General features: G+C 42.9%; 1 protein-coding gene across 4 annotated transcripts in view; it reads right to left on the reverse strand.

Moving 5' to 3' along the window:
* Positions 1-349: 349 nt before the first annotated feature.
* The window catches only part of SH2B3 (SH2B adaptor protein 3), a 123,849-nt gene continuing 102,433 nt past the window's right edge, over positions 350-21,765 (reverse strand). For 3 of the 4 annotated variants that reach the window (XM_044290655.1, XM_044290648.1, XM_044290661.1), the window contains 5 exons: positions 17,301-17,389; positions 9,736-9,845; positions 5,776-5,990; positions 3,819-3,990; positions 350-813 (listed from right to left, as the gene is read on the reverse strand). In XM_044290655.1, the coding sequence (XP_044146590.1) occupies positions 506-813; positions 3,819-3,990; positions 5,776-5,990; positions 9,736-9,845; positions 17,301-17,389 (894 nt within the window). In that variant the 3' untranslated portion in view covers positions 350-505. The remainder of the gene's footprint in view (positions 814-3,818; positions 3,991-5,775; positions 5,991-9,735; positions 9,846-17,300; positions 17,390-21,765) is intronic. The other variant, XM_044290671.1, reaches the window with a different exon arrangement.

Raw genomic sequence — 21,765 nt, forward strand, 5'->3', positions numbered from 1 at the left:
AGCATCAGTGGCCGTGCTTGCACACTATAGCAAGAAGCACTTTTTTTGCTATAGTGTGCAAGCACGTCCACCACTGCTAGAGTGCAGGGTGGTCGTAACCATTGAAACGAGCAGTGTATAATGTAGTTGAAAAATTCGTCTAGCCAGCAAAGGAGGCAATATGGACATTCACAATACATCAATAAGTGGCTTTCCCTATATAATAAATGCCACTTGCTGAAGCGAGACACCCCTTTAATGATAAGTTGCTTACAACTTAATCCTTTACTGCACCTTATATTGGCACAGACAATACCAGGCAGGAGAAAGCGGGGGGCCCTTTAACAGGCCTAATACAATAACACCCAGGGGGATGTACAACTTTACTCATCCCTGCAATATAAAGAAATCATTCACAATAAAAAAGACAGAATACATTCTTGGCTTGATCAGCATGTGTTAAGGCTTTTGTGATTGTAGGAAGGTAAACGTGTCAGTTCAGTATGTACAGCACACCCACGCACTGTCATAGCGGAGTGTAAGGATTGTCTATTGCTCGTATATGGCCCCTTGAGGCAGAGTCCATCTCGTAATCAGATTCCCTCTGACTGCTTGACTGTGCCCTCCCGGACTCACTACGTAGGAAGTTCCGTTCCAGCTCCTCTGGCGGGGGAACTAAGTGGAAAATCTGCTCAGGGTAGGAGCTAGGGTGCATGTCATCCGCATAGGGGTTTCTCCGTAGGTTTGGTTGATGGAAGTGGGAAACACTGTGTTCCAAACTTGATCTCTGGATTGGCAGTGGGAACAGTAACGGACTGACTGTGGGGCTCTGGTCTGTGGGATAGAGACAAAAAGTTATTAGCAACTGGTTGTCATAAAAGTTGAATTTACCATGTTTCAATTTAATACTCTTAAAACGAACCTGACCGGTAATTTCTGCAGCCTTATGTATGATGGTAGAGAAAGACGGTGAGCTCTGTGATATTTCGATTTATATGATTTCTGAGTCCTGATTACTCTCCTCCCAAAAAGTAATTGACAGCTTTCCCTGCATCCTTCTATATTTGTAGAAGGCTGCCAATCACTATGTGTGGGCGGAGCTATTAGGACTCTCACAGTCTTTTCTACGAGTCCTGTCAAACTACTACTCCAAGATCCTCCTCCTATCATATAAACCTATAAATCACAGTGCTCAGCTACCCTCCCTCTATCAGAAGCTGATCAGAGCAGTAAAAAAACAAACACACCTGACTGGTTCACTTTAAGTGCACTATGGTGACTTGAGTAGATGTTAAATTATTTGGATGCTCTTCATATGCTCATGCATTTGTGAGCTGAGCTATCCTAAGGCTGGCCATACACAACAGATTAATGTCCTCCAACTGTCTAATGTGTATGGGGTGCTCCTGGCTGTGTATGGGGCTTGTCGTGAGGAACAGCTTTCGGACAAAGGAGCATTTGGCTGAAAGCTATTTAAAGTGCATAGCCAAGCTAAGTATTTACAAAAGCTATAGTCAGTATACAGATAAGGGCACAATAAGCTTAGCAGCAGCTAGCTCACTTAGAGGAACATAAAGTAATAAATAAACTGTGAACAAAAGTGACAACAGCAAAACGTTCAATTATTTTTATTAAAATGATTCTACATTATATATCTGCTGATTGCACTGTGTTTTAAAGTATATTAGCTTAAAGTAAAGCTCAACCTTTCACTAACACAACGTTGTTCGCCTGAGGAACATCTGAGGCTGCCATCAATGAGTCAATTCAGTTCTGAAATGAAAACTTGAATGAAGAACAGCGAGTTCTGAGCTAGGCACAGCTGCACACAAATAAAACCTCTCTTATTGTCGGGAGAACCTATACGATTTGGGTTTAATCTCTGTGTTAATATTAGAAATTCTTATTACTTTAGGAAGTACTGATAAAACATTCTACTTTCAGCATTGTGACAAGCAACAAAAGCAAAGTAAAGAAAGGCAAAAATAGGTCACTAGTTTCAGTTATATATTAAGGCTTCAACTGCACATTTCCATAAACGTCTCACCAATGTACTTGGCAACTGGACACATTAGGAGGAAATAATTAAAGGGGTTTTCCAGGATTTTACAAGTGATCGCCTATCCTCAGGATAAGCCATCAAAGTCTGACCAGCAGGCGTCTGACACCTTGCACCCCCACCAATCTGCTGTTGTGGGGTAGATTTGACACTAGAAGTCAGCTATGGAACTACACAGCTCCGTCCATTGTGTAGTAGACGGAGCTGGTTACTGCAGCAGTGCGCCAAGTCACCTTACAGGGAGCAGCGTTGCAGTAACCAGCTCCATTCCTTACACAGTGGACAGAGCTACTGCAGAATAGCTGACTACCAGGGGTGGCATGTGCCAGACTCCTGCTGATCAGATATTGATTGTCTATCCTAAGGGTAAGCCATCACTTGTAAAATCCTGGACAACTCCTTTAAAGAGCATCTGCAGATCACATATGTGCACATTTAATAGGTCAGCCAGTTTCATAGGTACAAATCTGCTGACAGATGTCCTTTAAAGCCTCATGCACACGTTCGTGGAACACGGACCATGCGATACCGGCCTGGATTTCTTCTGAGTGCAGGAGCGCACAGCATCATTGGTTGCTATGACACCGTGTGCTTCCTGCTGCCGATATATACCAGTGTATTACTGTACTGCAGCTGCAGGAAGCGCACGGCGTCATAGCAACCAATGACGCCGTGCGCTCCTGCACTCAGAAGAAATCCAGGCCGGTATCAAACGGTCCATGTTCCATGGACGTGTGCATGAGTCTTAAGACTGGTATATTTTTTTTTATATACTACTCTTAATCTGAAGTGTGGTGGAGTAAGGCTGAGTTCACACCAGCGTTCAGCCTTTCCGTTCTCCTGCTCCGTTATAGGAGCAGGAGAACGGAAAGGACGGATTGGGAACATAACTGAGACGAGCGGAGCCTACGGACCCCATAGACTATAATGGGGTCCATTAGGTTTACGCTCAGAAAATGATTTTGGAGCGGAGACAAAAGTCCTGCATGCACGCGACCGTGGTTTGGTTCCGCATCCAAGCTGCATTTTCTGCGGCTCGGTGCAGACCCATTCACTTCAATGGGGCAGCAAAAGATGCAGACAGCACTTTGTGTGCCGTCCACATACGTTGCTCCGTTCCGTGGCCCCGCAAAAATTATAGATCATGTCGAATAGGCATTTCTATAATGGACCGTCTGTTCCTTTCCACAATTTGCAGACCGCAAAACACGGCACGTTCACGTGCAAGATGCCCAACAGGCTGAACTAGATGGACAGGCGTCTTTTTTCAGCCTTATTCACTATGTTACTATAAGCCACAATTCACACCGTACATTATGATGTCTGTCAGTCTGTGGTGGACCCACTCCTCCCACCAAGCCTTGCCTACTTCTTTGAAAAGTGGGGCGAGTGGCAGACAGAAAAAACGAAAAGTTGCAAATTTTGCACAGAAAAGTAAATGGTTTGCACAAAAACGTGAAGACTCATATGAATCAATCGGATTTAAACTTTTTTTTTTTCTCCATGGAGTCGGGAAATAAAATGCGTACTGTTCCCTTCAACAGTGTAACAACAATAATCATTTTTGGATGATTTCTAAGTAACACAGGACCACACATAAACCTCTCTCTCCATGACGCAGATAAAGTCACCCTCTCTGTGTTCATATGCCAAAAAGCCACACATTTGACTGGTGGAAGCTTATGGAAACAATATAACCATTTTACTGATTGTAGACAGTCATATGAGCCGTGTGTACTGTACACTAACACATTAATAAGAGAATGGAGTGCACTTTTACCTTGTGAATGAACAGCTGACACTACATAGCTAGACAACTTCACGTCCCCGGCAGCTCCACACTCTAGTGGTATTGGGTGCAAACGGAAGTAGTGAAGCATTTCTACTACAGACAGGAAACGGAGGTGCTGGACCCGGCACAGACCTCTTTCTGTCAAAGTGAGACGCAGATGCTAGAAAATACATAACGGTACAGTATTTTAGTTTATCTTACAGTATGCTAGTGTATCTTTATAGGAAACCTTCAAAACTAAAAGGATTTTGCAAATTAAAGCTGTTCTCCAGAAATACATTATTAATGCTAGAATAGGAGGTTCCTTAAAGGGGTTATCCAGCTTATGAATGAAAACTGTATCAAATGTTACAGAACAACTAAATAAACAGCACTCTCCTTTCCCCTAGCAATACAGCCCAGCAGCATCGGGGGGTCCGAGTTTACAAGCAGCTGGCTGCTTGGTGAGTGGTCACATGATGTAATACCCCCATCACCACATAGCTATGGGAACCACGATGCCAGTAATACAGTATGTGACCGCTATGGGCACTGATTTACCAGGGCTACCTTCAGGAATTTCAAGGCCCCGTATGGGCAAACCACATGGGTCTCCCCACACTGTCCCTTCTCCCATTCATAGCCACAACACGTAAGCAAGATTTTACATTTTTATTAACTTTCCTTATAGATTAATGAAGGGAAAAAAATTGGGCCATTTTGTTTATGCTGTTTAACCGATCAACACATAATGTGTTCACTATATTGTACGAGTCGTATGATTACAGGGGTAGCAAATAATATTTTGTGATATTTAATAGTAAGTATGTTACAATAACACATTATATTGCAATGGTTTTTGAGCCTTGATTTCTTTTAGTAAAATCAACTTTACAGAATTTTTTTTACCATAAAAGAAAAGCTGTAAAGTAAAAGTTACATTTCTCTGCCATATTTTTAACTAAGCAAATAATTTTACAGGTCTCTGTTGGAAATTGAAACCCAGACCTTGTGTATAACAATTAGTAGCCTTACCACTACTCCATATAACTGCTCTGTTATAATTAAATTATTTTCTGAGCTTAAAAAGCTACTAAACATTATTAATAGAATTACCTCTATAACAGTGTAGTTCAATACTATAGTGGGAAACCTCTTGCTTGCCCTACAGAAGGCCTAGGGTTTAATCCACAGCAGAGACCTGTAAAATAATTTCTTGGAAAATGCATCTTTTGGTTATGGCAGGAAAAGGTAACGTTTACATTACAGCTCTTCTTTTATGCTAAAAAGAAAAGGTGGAAAGTAAAAGTTACAATATTCTACAAAGTGAGTGTTACTGAAAAAAGTAACTGAGTAAAAACTATTACAATACTATTTTTGATACATGCACGCTATTACATTTCACAAAACAGTATTTCGTAACCCTGTATTCAGAATAACCTGTACAATACAGTGAACACACTATTTATGGTGATCAGTAAACAGCATATATAAAAATGCCACCTTTTTTTCTTCAATTTAGGAATACTATTTATGTAATATTATGCCTGTGAAGAAAACATTAATGCCATTTCGTAGCAGAAAACCCCATCTTTTCAACAGTGCAAATCTATAGTGCAGTGGTTAACATGCTGTCTGGCATGCAGAAGGTCTGGGATCCAATTCCCAACAGAGACCTTTTCTTTACTAAACGTCTGTGTGTTGGGAGAGGGACTCTACTCCCAACCCACATCAACGGACAGGGCCCCACAGCTTCATTAGCATTCACTGCACTGAAGTAAATACTAGTGAGGCTGACAATTGGACGTGGCTGGGCCCATCCCTCAGCTGACCGCAGTACTGCCCTGGCTGCAGCAGTCACATGGTGGCGGCTTGTAAACAATGACAGGATGAACTGAAGATATAGTTGTACATCTGTATATATAAACCACATAGCACATGAATAAGGTCTTGAAGATGTCCTTACCTTAGCTCTGCCTTGGAAATTAAATGTGAGGACATACTCTCCTCTGCGGGTTTCACTTTGTCTCACAAGGAAGACTCCATGTCCCTCAGATCCCTGGAATTGAACAAGTTGTGCTGCTTTGACCCGAGAGATAGGTCCATGAAACCATGGATATGGTGACAAGAAATGGTCAGTTTTGTGATAGCACTGCTCTGGAGGCACAAAAAAGGCAGCACCTGAGAAGAATAATATTTAGTAGATATTACCATATTATACAGCTACTTTGTATCGTTAATAAAGGTTTAGAATGTCGATTTGCATCATGACGAGCGCAGCAAGAAACTAGACACACCCTGGGAGGCTGGGTAGGGAGGGTATTATGGGGTTGGGTTAAAAAGTAATAAAAGTAATAATGATTTGGTTATGAATTTGTATGAAGAATATTGATTGATGTATAATAAAAATAAAGAAATAAAAAAAAGAAATTAGACACTCTTCGAATAGATTAAAGGTTTCAAATCACAATATACGGCATATGGGGGTGATTTTTTTTCTCCTTTATACATCAGCTATAATACTGTTCTTAGCAGTTCCCAGGTTGGGGAGGCACACGCTGCATGATAGTTACTCGGCCTCTGAAGCTGCCTTTGGTGTTCTAAACCGTCTCAAAAATGGCAAAAGCTTTTTGATAAATATAAATGAAGTCAGATGTGACATTTTTTTCTAGACCTACAATCCGAGTTTTTTATGCATGAAACGCAATACTGAGCAAAGCTACAGATAATGTGAAATGGATGGCGGATATGCAGCATTATACATTATGAGATAATTACAAATGCAATGTTTTATAATAGCAGCTTGTCTCATTGACAACCTGGTTAAAATATCTGTATTGGCCATAAAAACATGCCATTAAATTACAACTGACTACTAAGGTCTTCTTATGTATTTAAAGCTTTAGTACTACTTTTTGTTTTATTTGTTACTATTAAAATGACTTTAAATACACTACAAAGTTTACATATAATTAGGGTTGTTGCAGGATCGAAATATCGAGACCCAATCAATACTTTTTTCCAGGTATCGATGCGATACCGGGATTTGACATTTAATCGAAACTAGGCTGCCTTACTGCACAGCCTAGCATCAGAGAACATGGAGCTCACTGCTGTCAGCGCGCTCATGTTCCCTCAGCAGCACAGGGGAGAAGGAGTCAATCTCTCCCTCCCCCTGTGCCACTGCTGCTGCCAATAAGAAGAGAGGGGGCAGGCGCACTGCGCCACCAATGATAGTAGAGGACCTTTCATGGGTCAAAACATTGTATACTAACTATCTGGATATGCAGAGCGGCACCCAGGGATCTCACTGCACTTACTATTATTCCTGGGCGACGCTCCGTTCGCCCGCTGTGGCCCCCGGTATATTCTCCAGCTCTGTATGCTAAATGCAAGCATCGGAGCAATGGGGAGGAAAAAAACCTTCTCCCTGGCTGTGACACTCTGCACTTTGATTGGACCTCGCTACAGCCAGGGAGAAGGAACGCCCATTGAGAAAAAGGGCAGTCTCCTCCCCATTGCTCCGATGCTAGCAATTAGTATATAGAGCTGAATATACCGGGGCCACAGTCGGCGAACGGAGTGGCGCCCAGGAAAAATAGTATGTGCAGTGAGATCACTGGGCGCTGCTCTACATGTACTGATAGTTATTTTACAATGTTTGGACCAAAGAAGGGACCTCTTTAACCTTTAATACAGGAGGCAGGAGCCGGCAGCAGAATCACATAGCCGTCACCCTGCCTCTGACAGGGAGCTGCGATCAGCGGCAGTTAACCCCTCAGGTGCAGCACCTGAGGGGTTAACTGCCGCTGATCTGCTGCCGACACCCGCCTCCTGTATTAAAAGTTAATTATAATTGGTGGCGCAGTGTGCCTCCCCTCTCCAGTATTAAAAACATTGGTGGTGCAGTGCAATATAAAAATAAAATAAAAAAATCTCCTATGCGGTGAACGCCGGAACAGGGAAAAAAAATGCGCGATTCACCATTTTTTTGTAAATGCGGAATGCATGTGGCTTTTTTGGTGTTTTATTTTTATCGAATGGTATAGAGTATTACAATACTTTTTTTATGGTATCAAAATCGAATATAAAATTTCGGTACCGCAACAACCCTACATATAATGTCCAAGAAACTAATACATGTTCTTTTCTTGGTTTCTTTTGGTCAATAAAGGTTTAAAGTCAATGAAATTAATTTTACTACCATCTAAAACAGAACTGTGACCTGTTTTGGAAACCGTTGGAACAGTTAGGGTTCAACATTGAAGACTGAGATGTGTAACTACATCACCTAATTTGATACAAAGTTTGGTCATGTTGGAGGAAACAAAGGAACATACATAAGGGTACTTTCAGACTAGCGGCAGGATGGATTCGACAGGCTGTTCACCCTGTCGGATCCGTCCTGCCGCTATTTCGCTGTGCCGCCACCGGTCTAAAAAGTCGGACATGCAGTACTTTTAGTCCAGCGGCCTCTCGCCGTGCTGCGCCGGAGCTCTGCCCTCGTCCCCATTATAGTCAATGGGGACGGAGCTGCGGTCCGGCAGCACGGCAAAATAGGGTGAACAGTCTGTCGGATCCTTCCTGCCGCTAGTGTGAAAGTACCCTAAGGGCATTTATCAAAGGGATTATGGCACTATAGTGGTGTAAAAAAGTTGCAAATTATGGCACAGACCATATTTGGACAGTAATTCATGACTTAACTTCTCTCACCACTTTTTGGGGAATACAATCTCCTTATGGAAAGCACCTAAAACGGGGTGGAATCTTATCAGCCATGCTATTCTCCTCAGGATGTCTGGGAAGACTGTATGCAAATGAGCTCCTAACAAGCTCTGCCTTTAATGCTAGCATGTTGTAAGAGGCCTTGAGACATGACATGGATAATATTTAAGCCGGCACCTCACCTGCAGACAGATGTTTTAGCCAAAGCTTGTTAAGGGCTCATTTGCATACCTTCTCACCACTTCCCGACAATCTGCCCATCTAAATGTGCTACTGATCACCCGATGAACAAGCGAAGCGCTTGTTCATCAGGTGATCCTGTCATTCATGCAGGCACCATCAATCAGCAGATCGTGTGGTCTAAACAGCAATCTGCTGCCCAGAAACAAGGATGGTGATCCATCATCCTCATACTGTGGAGGTGATCGCTGCATGTAAATACAACTCTTCACCTCCACAGAAGGAGCAGCCAACTGTCAGGAGGGAATGCTTCCTTCCTGACAATCAGCTTTAACATCGTGGGATGCAAACCTGCCTTAAAGGGATTCTGTCACCAGGTTTCACCCCTGTCAGCTAAACATATGCTGATGTTCAGGGCGCTCTCCCTCTCTGCAAACAATAGTAACAGTCCAGCTCACCTGCATCAGTAGTTTGGAATGTGCACGGATGGGAAGAGACCTAGACTCTCATACTTGAAAGGAAAAAATCCAGCACCTCAATTTTTCGTGCTTAACAATGTTTTATTTCACAAAACCAAATATACAGCGGTGAAAAATCCTCAAAGTGCAAGCCCCAATACGGTCTACGCGTTTCGAACCAGATGGTTCTTAATCATGACTAAGAACCATCTGGTTGGAAACGCGTAGACCGTATAGGATTTTTCACCGCTGTATATTTGGTTTTGTGGAATAAAACATCGTTAAGCACGAAAAATCGAGGTGCTGGATTTTTTCCTTTCACGCACCTTATTTCTTTGAGTGACAGGTTAGTAAAACCTGTTTTATAGCAAAATAATGCTACGGATCACATTTAGAAGCCCACATTAGGAATCCTGATGAGGCCCTGAACATCAGCATGTGTTTAGCTGACAGGGGTGAAACCTGGTGACAGAATCCCTTTAAGAGATAAGAAGAATACTGGCACTGAGATAAGAAGAATACTGGCACTTTACCTCTCAAGATAAAGAACACATACTACTCACAAGGCATGAACAAACCTTGGCTAATGGAATTGGTGCTGCCACTATTGGGATTCTGCGAAGATAGATCTGAAGGAGAAGACACCTGCATCTCTCCATCAACCTCTTCTGTCCTAAAATAAAGAAATTGGATTTTAGCATAAACAGAGATCTAGTATAGTAACATTATTCACACAGCAGGTTTGTTGCTAGCATTTCTGCAAAGAAATCTGAATGGGGTTGTTTTAGTGACGAGCACTTTGATTTCTGCAAGCCCCATTCAGATGAATGGGCAAGCTGTAGAAACTCTTGTACCAAATCTTCCACATGTGACTATACCCCAAGATCCTAATGTTGGCAATTCTGACATTATGCCATCAATGCAATTAAATGAAGAATCTTCTACTCTATTCACGTGACCCAGAAACCCAAAAATCTGTGCAGAATAATAAACATGGTGGAATAGAATGAATACATGCATGAGCAAATTAATTACAATGGGTCTATTCTGTGCACAGGTCCGCTCGCCAAACTGGGACAGAAATACATTTGCATTTCTACAACAGATTTTCTGAAAAAATACATGGTAAATTTTCCAATAGCATTTCTGTGTCAAGTGAATATGAACTTAAATCAGTAAATATGTCACAGTAACCATAAAAACATTGTATGGACAATAATGTTGGACGTGATTTAATGTATAAAAGCCACACACTGCAGATCAACAGGTGTGCTCCCCTGGAAGTGTCCCCCAAACCCCCATAAGACACTACAACTTTTAGATCCATCTCCAGGCGATGCTTTCGCCATAGACTGTTATGGTGCTCTAGGTGCAATGCATTTGACATATCAGGTTTGCTGTGACGGGTTTTTTTTTTTTTTTTTTTTTTCATTGAAGAATCCCTTCTTAGAATTGTTCTTAAATCGGTTTCTACAGGTAACCACATCTGCACTACCCATAAAAACATCACACCTACAATGGCACGTTTGGTCAGGATAGGCAGGGGCATAACTACCACCACAGCGGCTACTATGGGGCCTGAGGTGTCGGGGGCGCCTGGCCGCAGAGCCTAACCTAGCAGACAATCAGAAGAGAGAAGGATGCACAGTACCACATACACTCTATGCAGTGCCTCCTCCAGATCATAGAAGGTTAATGCATGTATGTGTGTACATATATGTATAGATTAGTTTTGTCTGTATGTATGGTACTGCAATTATAATCAGTAGGAGAAGGCTGTATGCACTATGATTTATTTATACAGGACTGGCCCTTTAAAGACCACTTGGCCTAAAATATGTCAATACTTCCTGTTCTTTGAGGGCAGCCACACTGGCCATAGACACGATGCTTAAAGGGAACCTGTCACCGGGATTTTGTGTATAGAGCTGAGGACATGGGTTGCTAGATAACCGCTAGCACATCCGCAATACCCAGTCCCCATAGCTCTGTGTGCTTTTATTGTGTAAAAAAAAAAAAAAGATTTGATACATATGCAAATTAACCTGAGATGAGTCAGAGCTTGAAAATATGACTCTTCTCTGGTCACACAAGATATGACTTATGTTAATTTGCATATGTATCAAATCGGTTATTTTACACAATAAAAGCACACAGAGGGGGACTGGGTATTGCGGATGTGCTAGCGGCCATCTAGTAACCCATGTCCTCAGCTCTATACCTAAAATCCCGGTGACAGGTTCCCTTTAAGGGTGTACAGTTGCATTCAGCTTGCTACACGTAGACATTTTATCACACTATAAGAATCACTGTGAAATCGCTGCTTTACCCCTTTATTTTTCACCATCCTGACACAGCCTATTTTTGCAAGTCTATTCGCTCATCCCTAATTATGGGAAAGGGGTGGTTTTTTTTTGTTTGTTTTTTATTACGAAAAACACTTTAACTCTTTACTTTTGGCTGGCATATACAGCAGGGGCTCGGCTGTCGGGAACAGCCGGACTTCTGCCGCTGATCGGGTGGGCGCAGCACCTGCACTCGCCCAATCAGTGCACCATACCTGTATGGTGGCTGTTGAGAAGTCACTTTCTGATACGCCGTACATGCATTGCGGATGTTGGGAAGGTGTTATCCCATATTACTATGCAATGAATAGTGCATTGCAAATGAGGAATTATTCCAATATACATGCATGTTCTTTTTTTATGCCATTACATTTTCCTCACTTGTATCGCCCTCTGCTGTTTATTCTTCTGTCCACCTCCTGCATTCAGAGGTGGACCTGCTCCCTCCTCTCCTTACTGATGTTGTGATCTCACAGGGATTAGACACCTTTCATTCATTAATTCTTACTTCTCAATTCATAGAAATATTAGCTATAGCTGTCTCAAGACAGAGAAGGAAATTGTGGGGGCATTACATACTTTAAGTATCTCGAGGAGGAAGGGGGTTAACAAGAGATAAAGGGGTTCTACAATTATTTTAGGGCTCTTTCACATCTGCGTTCTTTTCTTCCGGCACAGAGTTCCGTCGTCGGGGCTCTATGCCGGAAGAATCCTGATCAGGAATATCCTAATGCATTCTGAATGGAGTGAAATCTGTTCAGGATGCATCAGGATGTCTTCAGTTCCGGACCGGAAAGTTTTTTGGCCGGAGAAAATACCGCAGCATGCTGCGCTTTTTGCTCCGGCCAAAAATCCTGAAGACTTGCCGCAAGGCCGGATCCGGAATTAATGCCCATTGAAAGGCATTGATCCAGATCCGGCCTTAAGCTAAACGTTGTTTCGGCGCATTGCCGGATCCGACGTTTAGCTTTTTCTGAATGGTTACCATGGCTGCCGGGATGCTAAAGTCCTGGCAGCCATGGTAAAGTGTAGTGGGGAGCAGCATACTTACCGTCCGTGCGGCTCCCGGGGCGCTTCAGAGTGACGTCAGGGCGCCCCAGGCGCATGGATGACGTGATCGCATGGCACGTCATCCATGCGCATGGGGCGCTCTGACATCATTCTGGAGCGCCCCGGGAGCCGGACGGACTGTAAGTATGCCGCTCCCCCGCTCCTACTATGGCAACCAGGACTTTAATAGCGTCCTGGCTGCCATAGTAACACTGAAAGCATTTTGAAGACGGATCAGTCTATAAATGCTTTCAGTACACTTGCGTTTTTCCGGATCCGGCGTGTAATTCCGGCAAGTGGAGTACACACCGGATCCGGACAACGCAAGTGTGAAAGAGGCCTTAAAACTGATGATCTATCCTCTGATACTAGTCGTGACGTCACTGGGCCTGTGGTAAACAACGAGAAGGCCGCAGCGCTACTGCCAGCACCGCTGACTTCTCAATCAGCTGATCGGCGGAGGTCCTGGGTGTCGGCCCACCACCGATCAGATGCTGATGATCTATCCAGAGGATAGATCATCAGTTTAAAATAACTGCACACCCCTTTAATTGCAATGCTTCCCAGGAGATGCAGGTGCTTGACAAGCTTCTACTCACTGACAGAAAGGGAAGAATGTCCTCAAGATAAGTGGGTAATAAAAGGTTTTAAATTTGTGTGATAAGTGTGGTTTTCACTTTGTGGTCGTGATGCACAGAGAGCTCTTAATCAAAAGGAGATTCAATTGGTCCAGCAATGGCCTGCAATAATTGCAAATGTTTAATAGTCCTTTTTATATGTCAGCAGCAGACATAAAATACTGAGGGATTTTGATGTGTCATCTCCACTCCTTTGCTTACAAGTGAATGAGTGGTAAGAAGAATATGCACTTTCTGCTTTATTTTTAAAAGGGGTTGTCTCACTTCATCAAGTGGCATTTATAATGTAGATAAAGTTAATACAAGACACTTTCTAATGTATTGTGATTCTCCATACCGCTTCCCTTGTTGGCTGGATTCATTTTTCCATTACATTATACACTGCTTGTTTCCATGGTTAGAACGACCCTGCACATGCTTGCATGTTATAGGAAAAAGTGCCAGCCTCTCTGGTGGCCAGACCATGGGAGTGTGCATAGGCCAGTGCTTTTTTCCTATAGTGTGCAAGTACGGCCACTGCTGATGGATTGCAGCAGGGTGATCGTAACCGTGGAAACGATCCTTGTATAAATTTTATGGAAAAATGAATCCAGCCAGCAAAGGAGGCAATATGGACAATCACAATACATTAGTAAGTCAGACAACACCTTTAAGGCTAAGGCTTAATAACTTAAGTCGCAAACTACTGCTTTTGCCTCAGAGCTTTTCAACATGTGCAACTAAAGACATGAGATGTCACCTGTAACACAGACTACAAGTAAACCTCTGAAGGCATCGCAAGCACATGTGTAATTCATGGAAATTCGAGGAAAGGGGAAGAAAACTGGAGGAGGACAAGCTCTGGAAATCACACAATGATTAATTGCTAACAGAGTTCTTGGTATTTCAATAACAGGAAAAGCCTTTCAGCATAGCGCTGGAGGCTGAACCATATGCAAACCCTACAGGTCAACATGCACTTCCTCTGCTTCCTGCTTTAGAAACAGCAATTATCACCTACACAGCAAATGACACATGCAGCGCTCCCCAGCAGCAGGTGACTAAACCAATCCATGTATTGCAACTGACCTTCAGCACCTTTAACCCTTGCTTGTAATCTAAGTGCCAACACCGTGACGTTGACCTTGATCTTATATCTTGCAGTCTATATCCTATTCAGTCCAAGAATTCTAATGTGCACAGATATTCATACCTGGACTGCAAACAGTATCCAGAAAAAATACAATACAGTCAAATAGCTTTCAGTTTTATACGTAGATTTAATCTACATAAGACGTTGAGAGACTTTATAAATACATTGCATCGTAACAGCCTGTAAAATAGGCCAGACAGGCAGGAGAAATGTAGCATAAAGCCATGTTAGGTACTAGGTGCAGATTGAGGACTACACTAAATGCGGATAGAAATCTGCCGGCAAAGCAAATGAATACGGGATTTTTAAATCCACATCACGTTCATTATTGCCATGGATTCAGCGGGTGAAAAAATGGATCAGATCCATCCGTGCACAAATCCGTGATACTGGCCATTGTGGCGGTGTACATCAGCTGAGATTTCTGTGATGGACTTATCTGCCAGAGAGGTAAGCAGCACTTGTCTGTGATGGATATCTGTCACAGGCTGTTAAGTGGTTAATGCATTGACAAAAAAAGAACGCACCCAGATAGAAATGTCAGATTGCTGCAAAACTCGGCATGCAGTTATGTCTCAGGCAGATATGTAGATCATTTCAGCTGAGGTCTGATTAGACATTAGGTCTTGCCACAAGAGGGCGTAAAAGTGCTTCCCCTGCTGCCCTATTAAGAGGCTCTCAGAGGCTACTTTTAGTTATTGTACATCTTGGTGAGAGATCAAGACTGCTAGACATGCCATCGACGCACTTGAAGACATTTTGCCTAGTTGACAAACTTTGAGAGGGGGCGCATCATTGAACAGAGAGGCAGAATGGTCGTTTGGATAAATTGCCCACCATGTTTTGACCTAGCTGTTAGGAGGTGTTGTGGGCATTTGCTACGTGAGGGCACACACACGGCAAACAGGCTCCAGATGACCCAGACAGACCACCAGTAGAGAGGATTATTTGATTCTCCGACAACAACGAGTAGACAGTTTTATTGTCCACCATCCAGACACAGGTGGCACCTTGATTACACACCCCTCTCTCTGCCCAGATCATTTCCAGGAGCTTAGCCGAAGGAAATTTAGTGTCACAGCGCCCATTACGTGTCCTGCCATTAACAGCCAGCCACAGTCACACCAACCGCTGGTGTGATGATCTGGAGGGTCATAGCATATGCCAGTCAGTCACCCCCATTAGTGATACCAGGGACACTAGCAGCTCAGCTATATGTGCAGGACATCCTTTGGCCACATAAGTTGGCAACTAGCATTTTTCAGCAGGCTAATGCTCGCCCACACACAGCAATGGTTTCCCAGGAATGTCTCTGTCAGATTACAACACCTTCTTGGCCTGCCTGGTCACCAGATTTATCACCAATTGAGCATTTATAGGACTATCTGGGATGCCGGGATGCAGGATCTACAGGCCTAGCTGCACCATCTGTGGGCAAATGTGCAGCAGGATGCCGTAAAGAACCTGTATGCCTCCATTCCCAACCATATCTCATCTTGTATCCAGGCTAGGAGGCGGCCCAATAGGGTACAAGAGTCTCCTTTCAATTGTATACATTTTCCCCCAAAAAGTCTCCTTTCGCTCTAATATTGTAATCACTTACATATATCATCATTACATTCACACACAGAACGTTTTCTTCGAACTCCTTCTTGGTGCAGTATTTTTTAGTATAGTATATATCTTAAAGAGGACCTTTCGCCAGTCCTGACATTACCATATAAATAGCTGGCAGGGTAGGGCATACTGACAACATGAGATATCGCTCTTTTTTTCTATATGCTGCTCTGTTCCGCTGCTGCGCCCCCGTTCTGATTTCCCGCCCTGTAGGTAAATCCATACCATCGATACAGGGAGGAGGAGATGGCCACGTTTCTCAGGGGGCATCTACTTCTCAGAAAAAACAACTCACCAGACAGCCATTGAGAAACACGGCCATCTCCTCCTCCCTGTACCGATGGTATGGATTTACTTACAGGGCGGGAAACCAGAAAGGGGGGCACAGCTGGGGAATGGAGCAGCGCATAGAAAAAGTAATAAGTGATATCACATGTCATCAGTATGCCCTACCCTGCCAGGTATTTATATGGTAATGTCAGGACAGGTGAAAGGTCCTCTTTAATTAAAAGACATTTCCTGTTGGGTACAGTGTTATGGAGTATGAACACAAGTTACCTTGATAAAGACATTCTAAAAATAATATGGGCAGAAGGTAACTTTCCAATATAATCTGGTATGAAAGTATTTTATATACGGTACTATTATCAGTGGAGGTCTAAAGGCCTCTTTACACTGGCAAAGTATAATCAATAACAAGTAGTTATTGATGATCTGCTGGTGTAAAGGTGCCACCGATTACCAGATGAATGAGAGAAATGCTCATTCATTGGGTAATATGATAATTTGTGCGGTTACCTAAATAGTTGTTTTCCGGCAGCAGTGGCTGTTTAGATGGTATGATCTGCTGCCGGCAAACAATGATTCTGTATGGGGACGAGTGATGGCATTAGTGATCGCTCCTTCCCATACTGTGGAGGAGATCACTGCATGTAAGCACAACGGTCTCCTTCACAAGAAGCTTGACGGGAAGGAATGCTTCCTTCCAGACTATCATCTGCTCTATCGAGCAGTGTAAAGGGGCCTTAAGTGCTAAGAAAAGAGCATCTATACTTATATATAATAAATTTACAGCAACTATTTACACGTTTAAGATCACGTTACACTATAAGATCACGTTTAGCATATAATAGGAAGGGCTACAAAATAAGATGTGTATACCCAACAGAAGAACAAGGTTTACTAGAGGAGCTGTAGAAGATCACGAAACCCCTCATCACTCCAATATTATCACTGAGATCTTGTCTGGTAATACTGAAAGGTATCTTTTGTGTCAAGTTAAAACTGGTAAAAAAAAAAAAATAAAAAAAAAAGGCTCCCACCATAAAACAAAGTGGATGGCCTACCCGCAGTTCATGCACTCTTTGATTTCTGATGTCCAGGAATTTAGCTGCTGGTCATCTACAACTTCAAAAATAACTTCAGTTGTATTAACCTAAAAAGTAGAGGAAAAACAGGAAAAAAGATAAATATCACAAAACATTCTTAATTCTGGATAAAACTAACAAAGGCTCCCTTTGAAATGTGCTTCTCCACATCTGAAAGGGCTATCTATATCAGTGTGTGAGAACAAATTCAGTCATGTACCGACTGCTTATTCTCCTTAGGGCTGTTAGTACACATGTTGGAAAACTATTTCCACAGACGTTTGACCAGCCAAAACAGATGTTTTCACTCATGAACCGGTATAATTATTGTCCAATGTATCTTGTTTCTACTTACACCATGATAAATGTGTTCTCCATAGATTCAAAAATACACCCTTTGTAAGTAGAAGCTGAAGTAAAAAAAACAAAAAACATTGGCTTGGCAGCAGGAAATACTGACCCTTAAAGGGACAACATCTGTCCTTGGACCACAATGGAGAACTGCCATGTAGGATTAGCTCATGAACTAGTGGATCCAGCGTCTCCATGCATCACATGGACGGTCATTTATTGGAATGGCGGACATGTAGTACTGCATTGAGTTTGGTGGGTTCAAAGATACCAGCCTCTTATTATAAAGGGCATGGCTTCATGAAACCATCCCTTTAATTCATTAGACTGTAGAGAGGACATGTTGAGACTCACATCAGCCACAGAATGGAGACCGCTGTAATACAGGGGAACCTAGTGCTGGCAGAGTCCTGAGTGGGAACACAAACCATTTTTGTACTTCAAATAAAGGCACTATTGTAAAAAGTGAATAATAGAATTTCAACCACAACTCAGATCATATTATATTATACCCCTCAAATTGAAAACTTTTATTGCTTCACCTAGGTACACAAGCAAAAGAGACAAGGAAGGTCAGGGAGAATCTGTGCCAAAATATGTGATCAATGTCTTAGGAATGTTGGATGTTCAGTAAGGATATGCGGAACGGCTTGGATGAATTTACTATTGAATGTAATGTGTGGACTGTTAAGGCTTTTCAGCTAAATCTGGCAGTCTCCATGTGCTTCGAAAAACTACCACCAGCTTGGGGGGAGGGGGGGGGGGGGGTCACAATGGTGTGCCCTCAAGTATGCAAACATCTTCTTGGGATGATGGGAGGAATGTACCCTTTTTTTTTTCCACTAAGGAAATAAAGAAATAGACAAATGTGGAAAAGCATTGTAAAGAAGACAAATCTCATGAAAGCCTCCATCGCTTCACAACAATGTGAGGAACCGTTCCTGGACTTCAGGAAGATTATCCTGGATCAAGAGGCCAATACTGAGCATGCAGAGGACCAAAGGCCAGGCAGGTTCATATATTTCATGGCTGATGTTGACTTTGTGAGGTATTGTTACTGTACAGTATATTATTTAGCAGTGCATTCTTGGTGTAGCACTATAAAACACTGTCATTTAAGCAACTGTATACAAGAACAATAGTTTAAGCCAACTTAGGCTACTTTCACATTAACGTTTTCAATTCCGCTATTGACATCAGTCATAGGATCTCAATAGCGGATGAAAACGCTTCAGTTTTGTTCCCATTCATTGTCAATGGGTCCAAAACTGAACTAAACTAAACGGAATTCGCCAAAATGCATTCCATTCCGTTTGGTTGAGTCCCCATCTCTGACAGAAAAACGCTGCAAGCAGCTTGTTTATTAACCCCCTAAGGCCTGTCCCGAGTTGAAACTTCGGGACCAAGCAGACTTTTTTTTTTTATTATTATTATTTTTCTGGTCACATTCCAAGAGCCATACCTTTTTTCTATCAATATAGCTGTATTTATTGATTAGTTTTTAATGTAACATTTTAATGGGTGTGCAGTAAAAATGCTGTAAAAAGTCAATTTTAGTGTACCGGCTAGTACAAATGCAGCGATACCAAAAATGCATACTCAGTATCGTACTTCCAATGGAGGCAGACCATGCAGCTGCTATGAGGCCCGTGGGGGAAGGAAGCCCAGCCCCGGACTAAAGGCTCCACTCCCCAATTACGCTTAAATACAACAGCTCACAGACCTGTCTTAAGTTCTTGCCCAGGGCTCTGGCCCACCTTCCAGCTCCCCACCACTACTCCTTGGGCCCCTCCTCTTACACATAGCAGGCTAGCACATCAGTGGCTCCTTAGCCGCTTCACCGAAGTCCCGACCAGAGCTCTGTGTTGTCTTGTTGCATCAATTGGCTAGCCTAGCACCCAGCAAAGAAATTTTTGCGAGCCGTGCATCAGGACTTCATTCCTCTCATTCATTTGCCTCCCTGTAGTCATAACCAGCCTCATTCCAGCCAACTTTCCCTTCTCCCCACAACTTTCCTAATCCATAACCTTTAGGGTCCTTCATCATTTCTTCCATCCCCTCAGTTACCTTTCTAATTTATCTACTGACATTATCATATGAGAGCTTGCTTTTTACAGGATGAGTTGTAGTTTTTATTAGTAATATTTTACAGGGCATATACTTTGTATGAAAATTAAGTAATATTATTGTGCCATACAGTGCAAAAATGTTAACGTTAGGCTACTTTCACACTTGCGGCAGGACGGATCCGGCAGACTGGTCTCCCTATCAGATCCGTCCTTCCGCTGTATCGCCGGACCACCGCTCCGTCCCCATTGACTATAATAGGGACGGGGGCGGCGCAGTACGGCAGTGCACGGCGAAAGGCCGCAGGACTAAAAGTTGACCACGAACTGCCGTACTGCGCTGGAGCGCTGCCCCCATCCCCATTATAGTCAATGGGGACGGAGTGGCGGTCCGGCGATACAGCGGAAGGACGGATACGACAGGGAGACCAGCCTGCCGGATCTGTCCTGCCGCAAGTGTGAAAGTAAAAGGAAACCTGTCACCATAAAAATGTTATACAGTCTACCAGCAGCTTGTTCTAAAGCAAGAGGAGAAGACTGATACAGACACATTGTTAAAAAAAAAAATATATATATTATATATATTTTTTTTTTTTTGGGAGATTGCTTTTTTTAATTTAAATAAAATGTATTAAAAACTTTAATAAAATGTTTTCATTCGATCAGATTACATCGCTTTTAATACTTACATTCCAAAGAATTATAGCCAGTCAGTATACTACACTGACCAAATAGGCTGATATCTAAGGTGGTCTGAGGACATTTGTTAGGCCACTGGATGCCCATAACCCATTCGCCGATGGGCACAGAGAGGGAGCCTTTGTCCAGCTCCTTAGATGGAGCAGTTGCTATCGACTGCAGAATCAAAAGGAGATAAACAGTCGGGATCAGAAGTTGCTCTGATCCCGGCTGTTACAGCAGGATGTCAATCACCACCAGGCTCATAGTGTTGAGCACTCTGACACAACCCCTGTGCCCATGCAATCATCATGACATATCTGTATATCATTGTGCCTTAATGTATGGTTATTCATATTGTACAAGTATGCCATAGTGCATAAAACAGGGTAACGACATCTTAAGAGGGTCAGTACCATCAAAAAGATGGGTTTGTACACTACTAGTACACATAAAAGCCATAAATGTTCATAATCTCCAATATATTATAAGTGCCCACAAAAGGTACTGTATGATGCGAAGTAACAGACCATGAAACAGAGTGCACACAAGTAATGCAGACATACAGCACATAATACAAAGCATAGTTAAAAATGTGTTAATATGGTAATGAATGAGCCCAATGAGTATATGTGCTGTCCTCTACTGGAAGTAACTGTATGTAAGTGTTATTTGGCCAGAGTATGGGCATTATACGGTTTAAGGCTGAATGCACACGGACGTGAGCAGTCTGTGGTATCCCGGCCTGGCATCCTGCCACAGCGTCATTGGTTGCTATGACGCCGTGCGCTTCATGCAGCCACTGCACTACAGTAATACACTGGTATGATCTAAACGAGTGCATTACTGTAGTGCAGCGGTGGCATGAAGCGCACGGCATCATAGCAACCAATGACGCCGTGCGCTCCTGCTGTCAGCAGGATGCCAGGCCGGGATACCACAGACCGCTCACATCCCTGTTCCATGGCCATGTGCATTCGGCCTAATGCTGATATTTAAAGAGTGTCTAACCAGGGAATGAGGAGAGTAGGACAAACCTACTTTTTGTGGAGCTTTTATCATCCGTAGTAATGTGAATATGAAGGTCTATTCTGCCAGACACTGCTCCTACAAATGCAGGTGGTGGATCTTCACTGTGACATGCTCCCAGAATTCATCTGCGTCACAGCTCTTTCCCTTTGTGATGGATGTAGCAGTCTCCTGGTTGGATACTCAATGCAGACAGCACTTCACAGTGAAGCTCTGCCTCCTGGGTACTTACAGGAGCAGAATCTGGCATAATAAAAGTTCATATCTACACCACTCCTGATAATAAAAGTTCTGCGAAAGGTATGGTTTTCCTACTCCCC

Source organism: Bufo gargarizans, chromosome 1 (assembly GCF_014858855.1).
Source record: "Bufo gargarizans isolate SCDJY-AF-19 chromosome 1, ASM1485885v1, whole genome shotgun sequence".
Taxonomy (NCBI): Eukaryota; Metazoa; Chordata; class Amphibia; order Anura; family Bufonidae; genus Bufo; species Bufo gargarizans.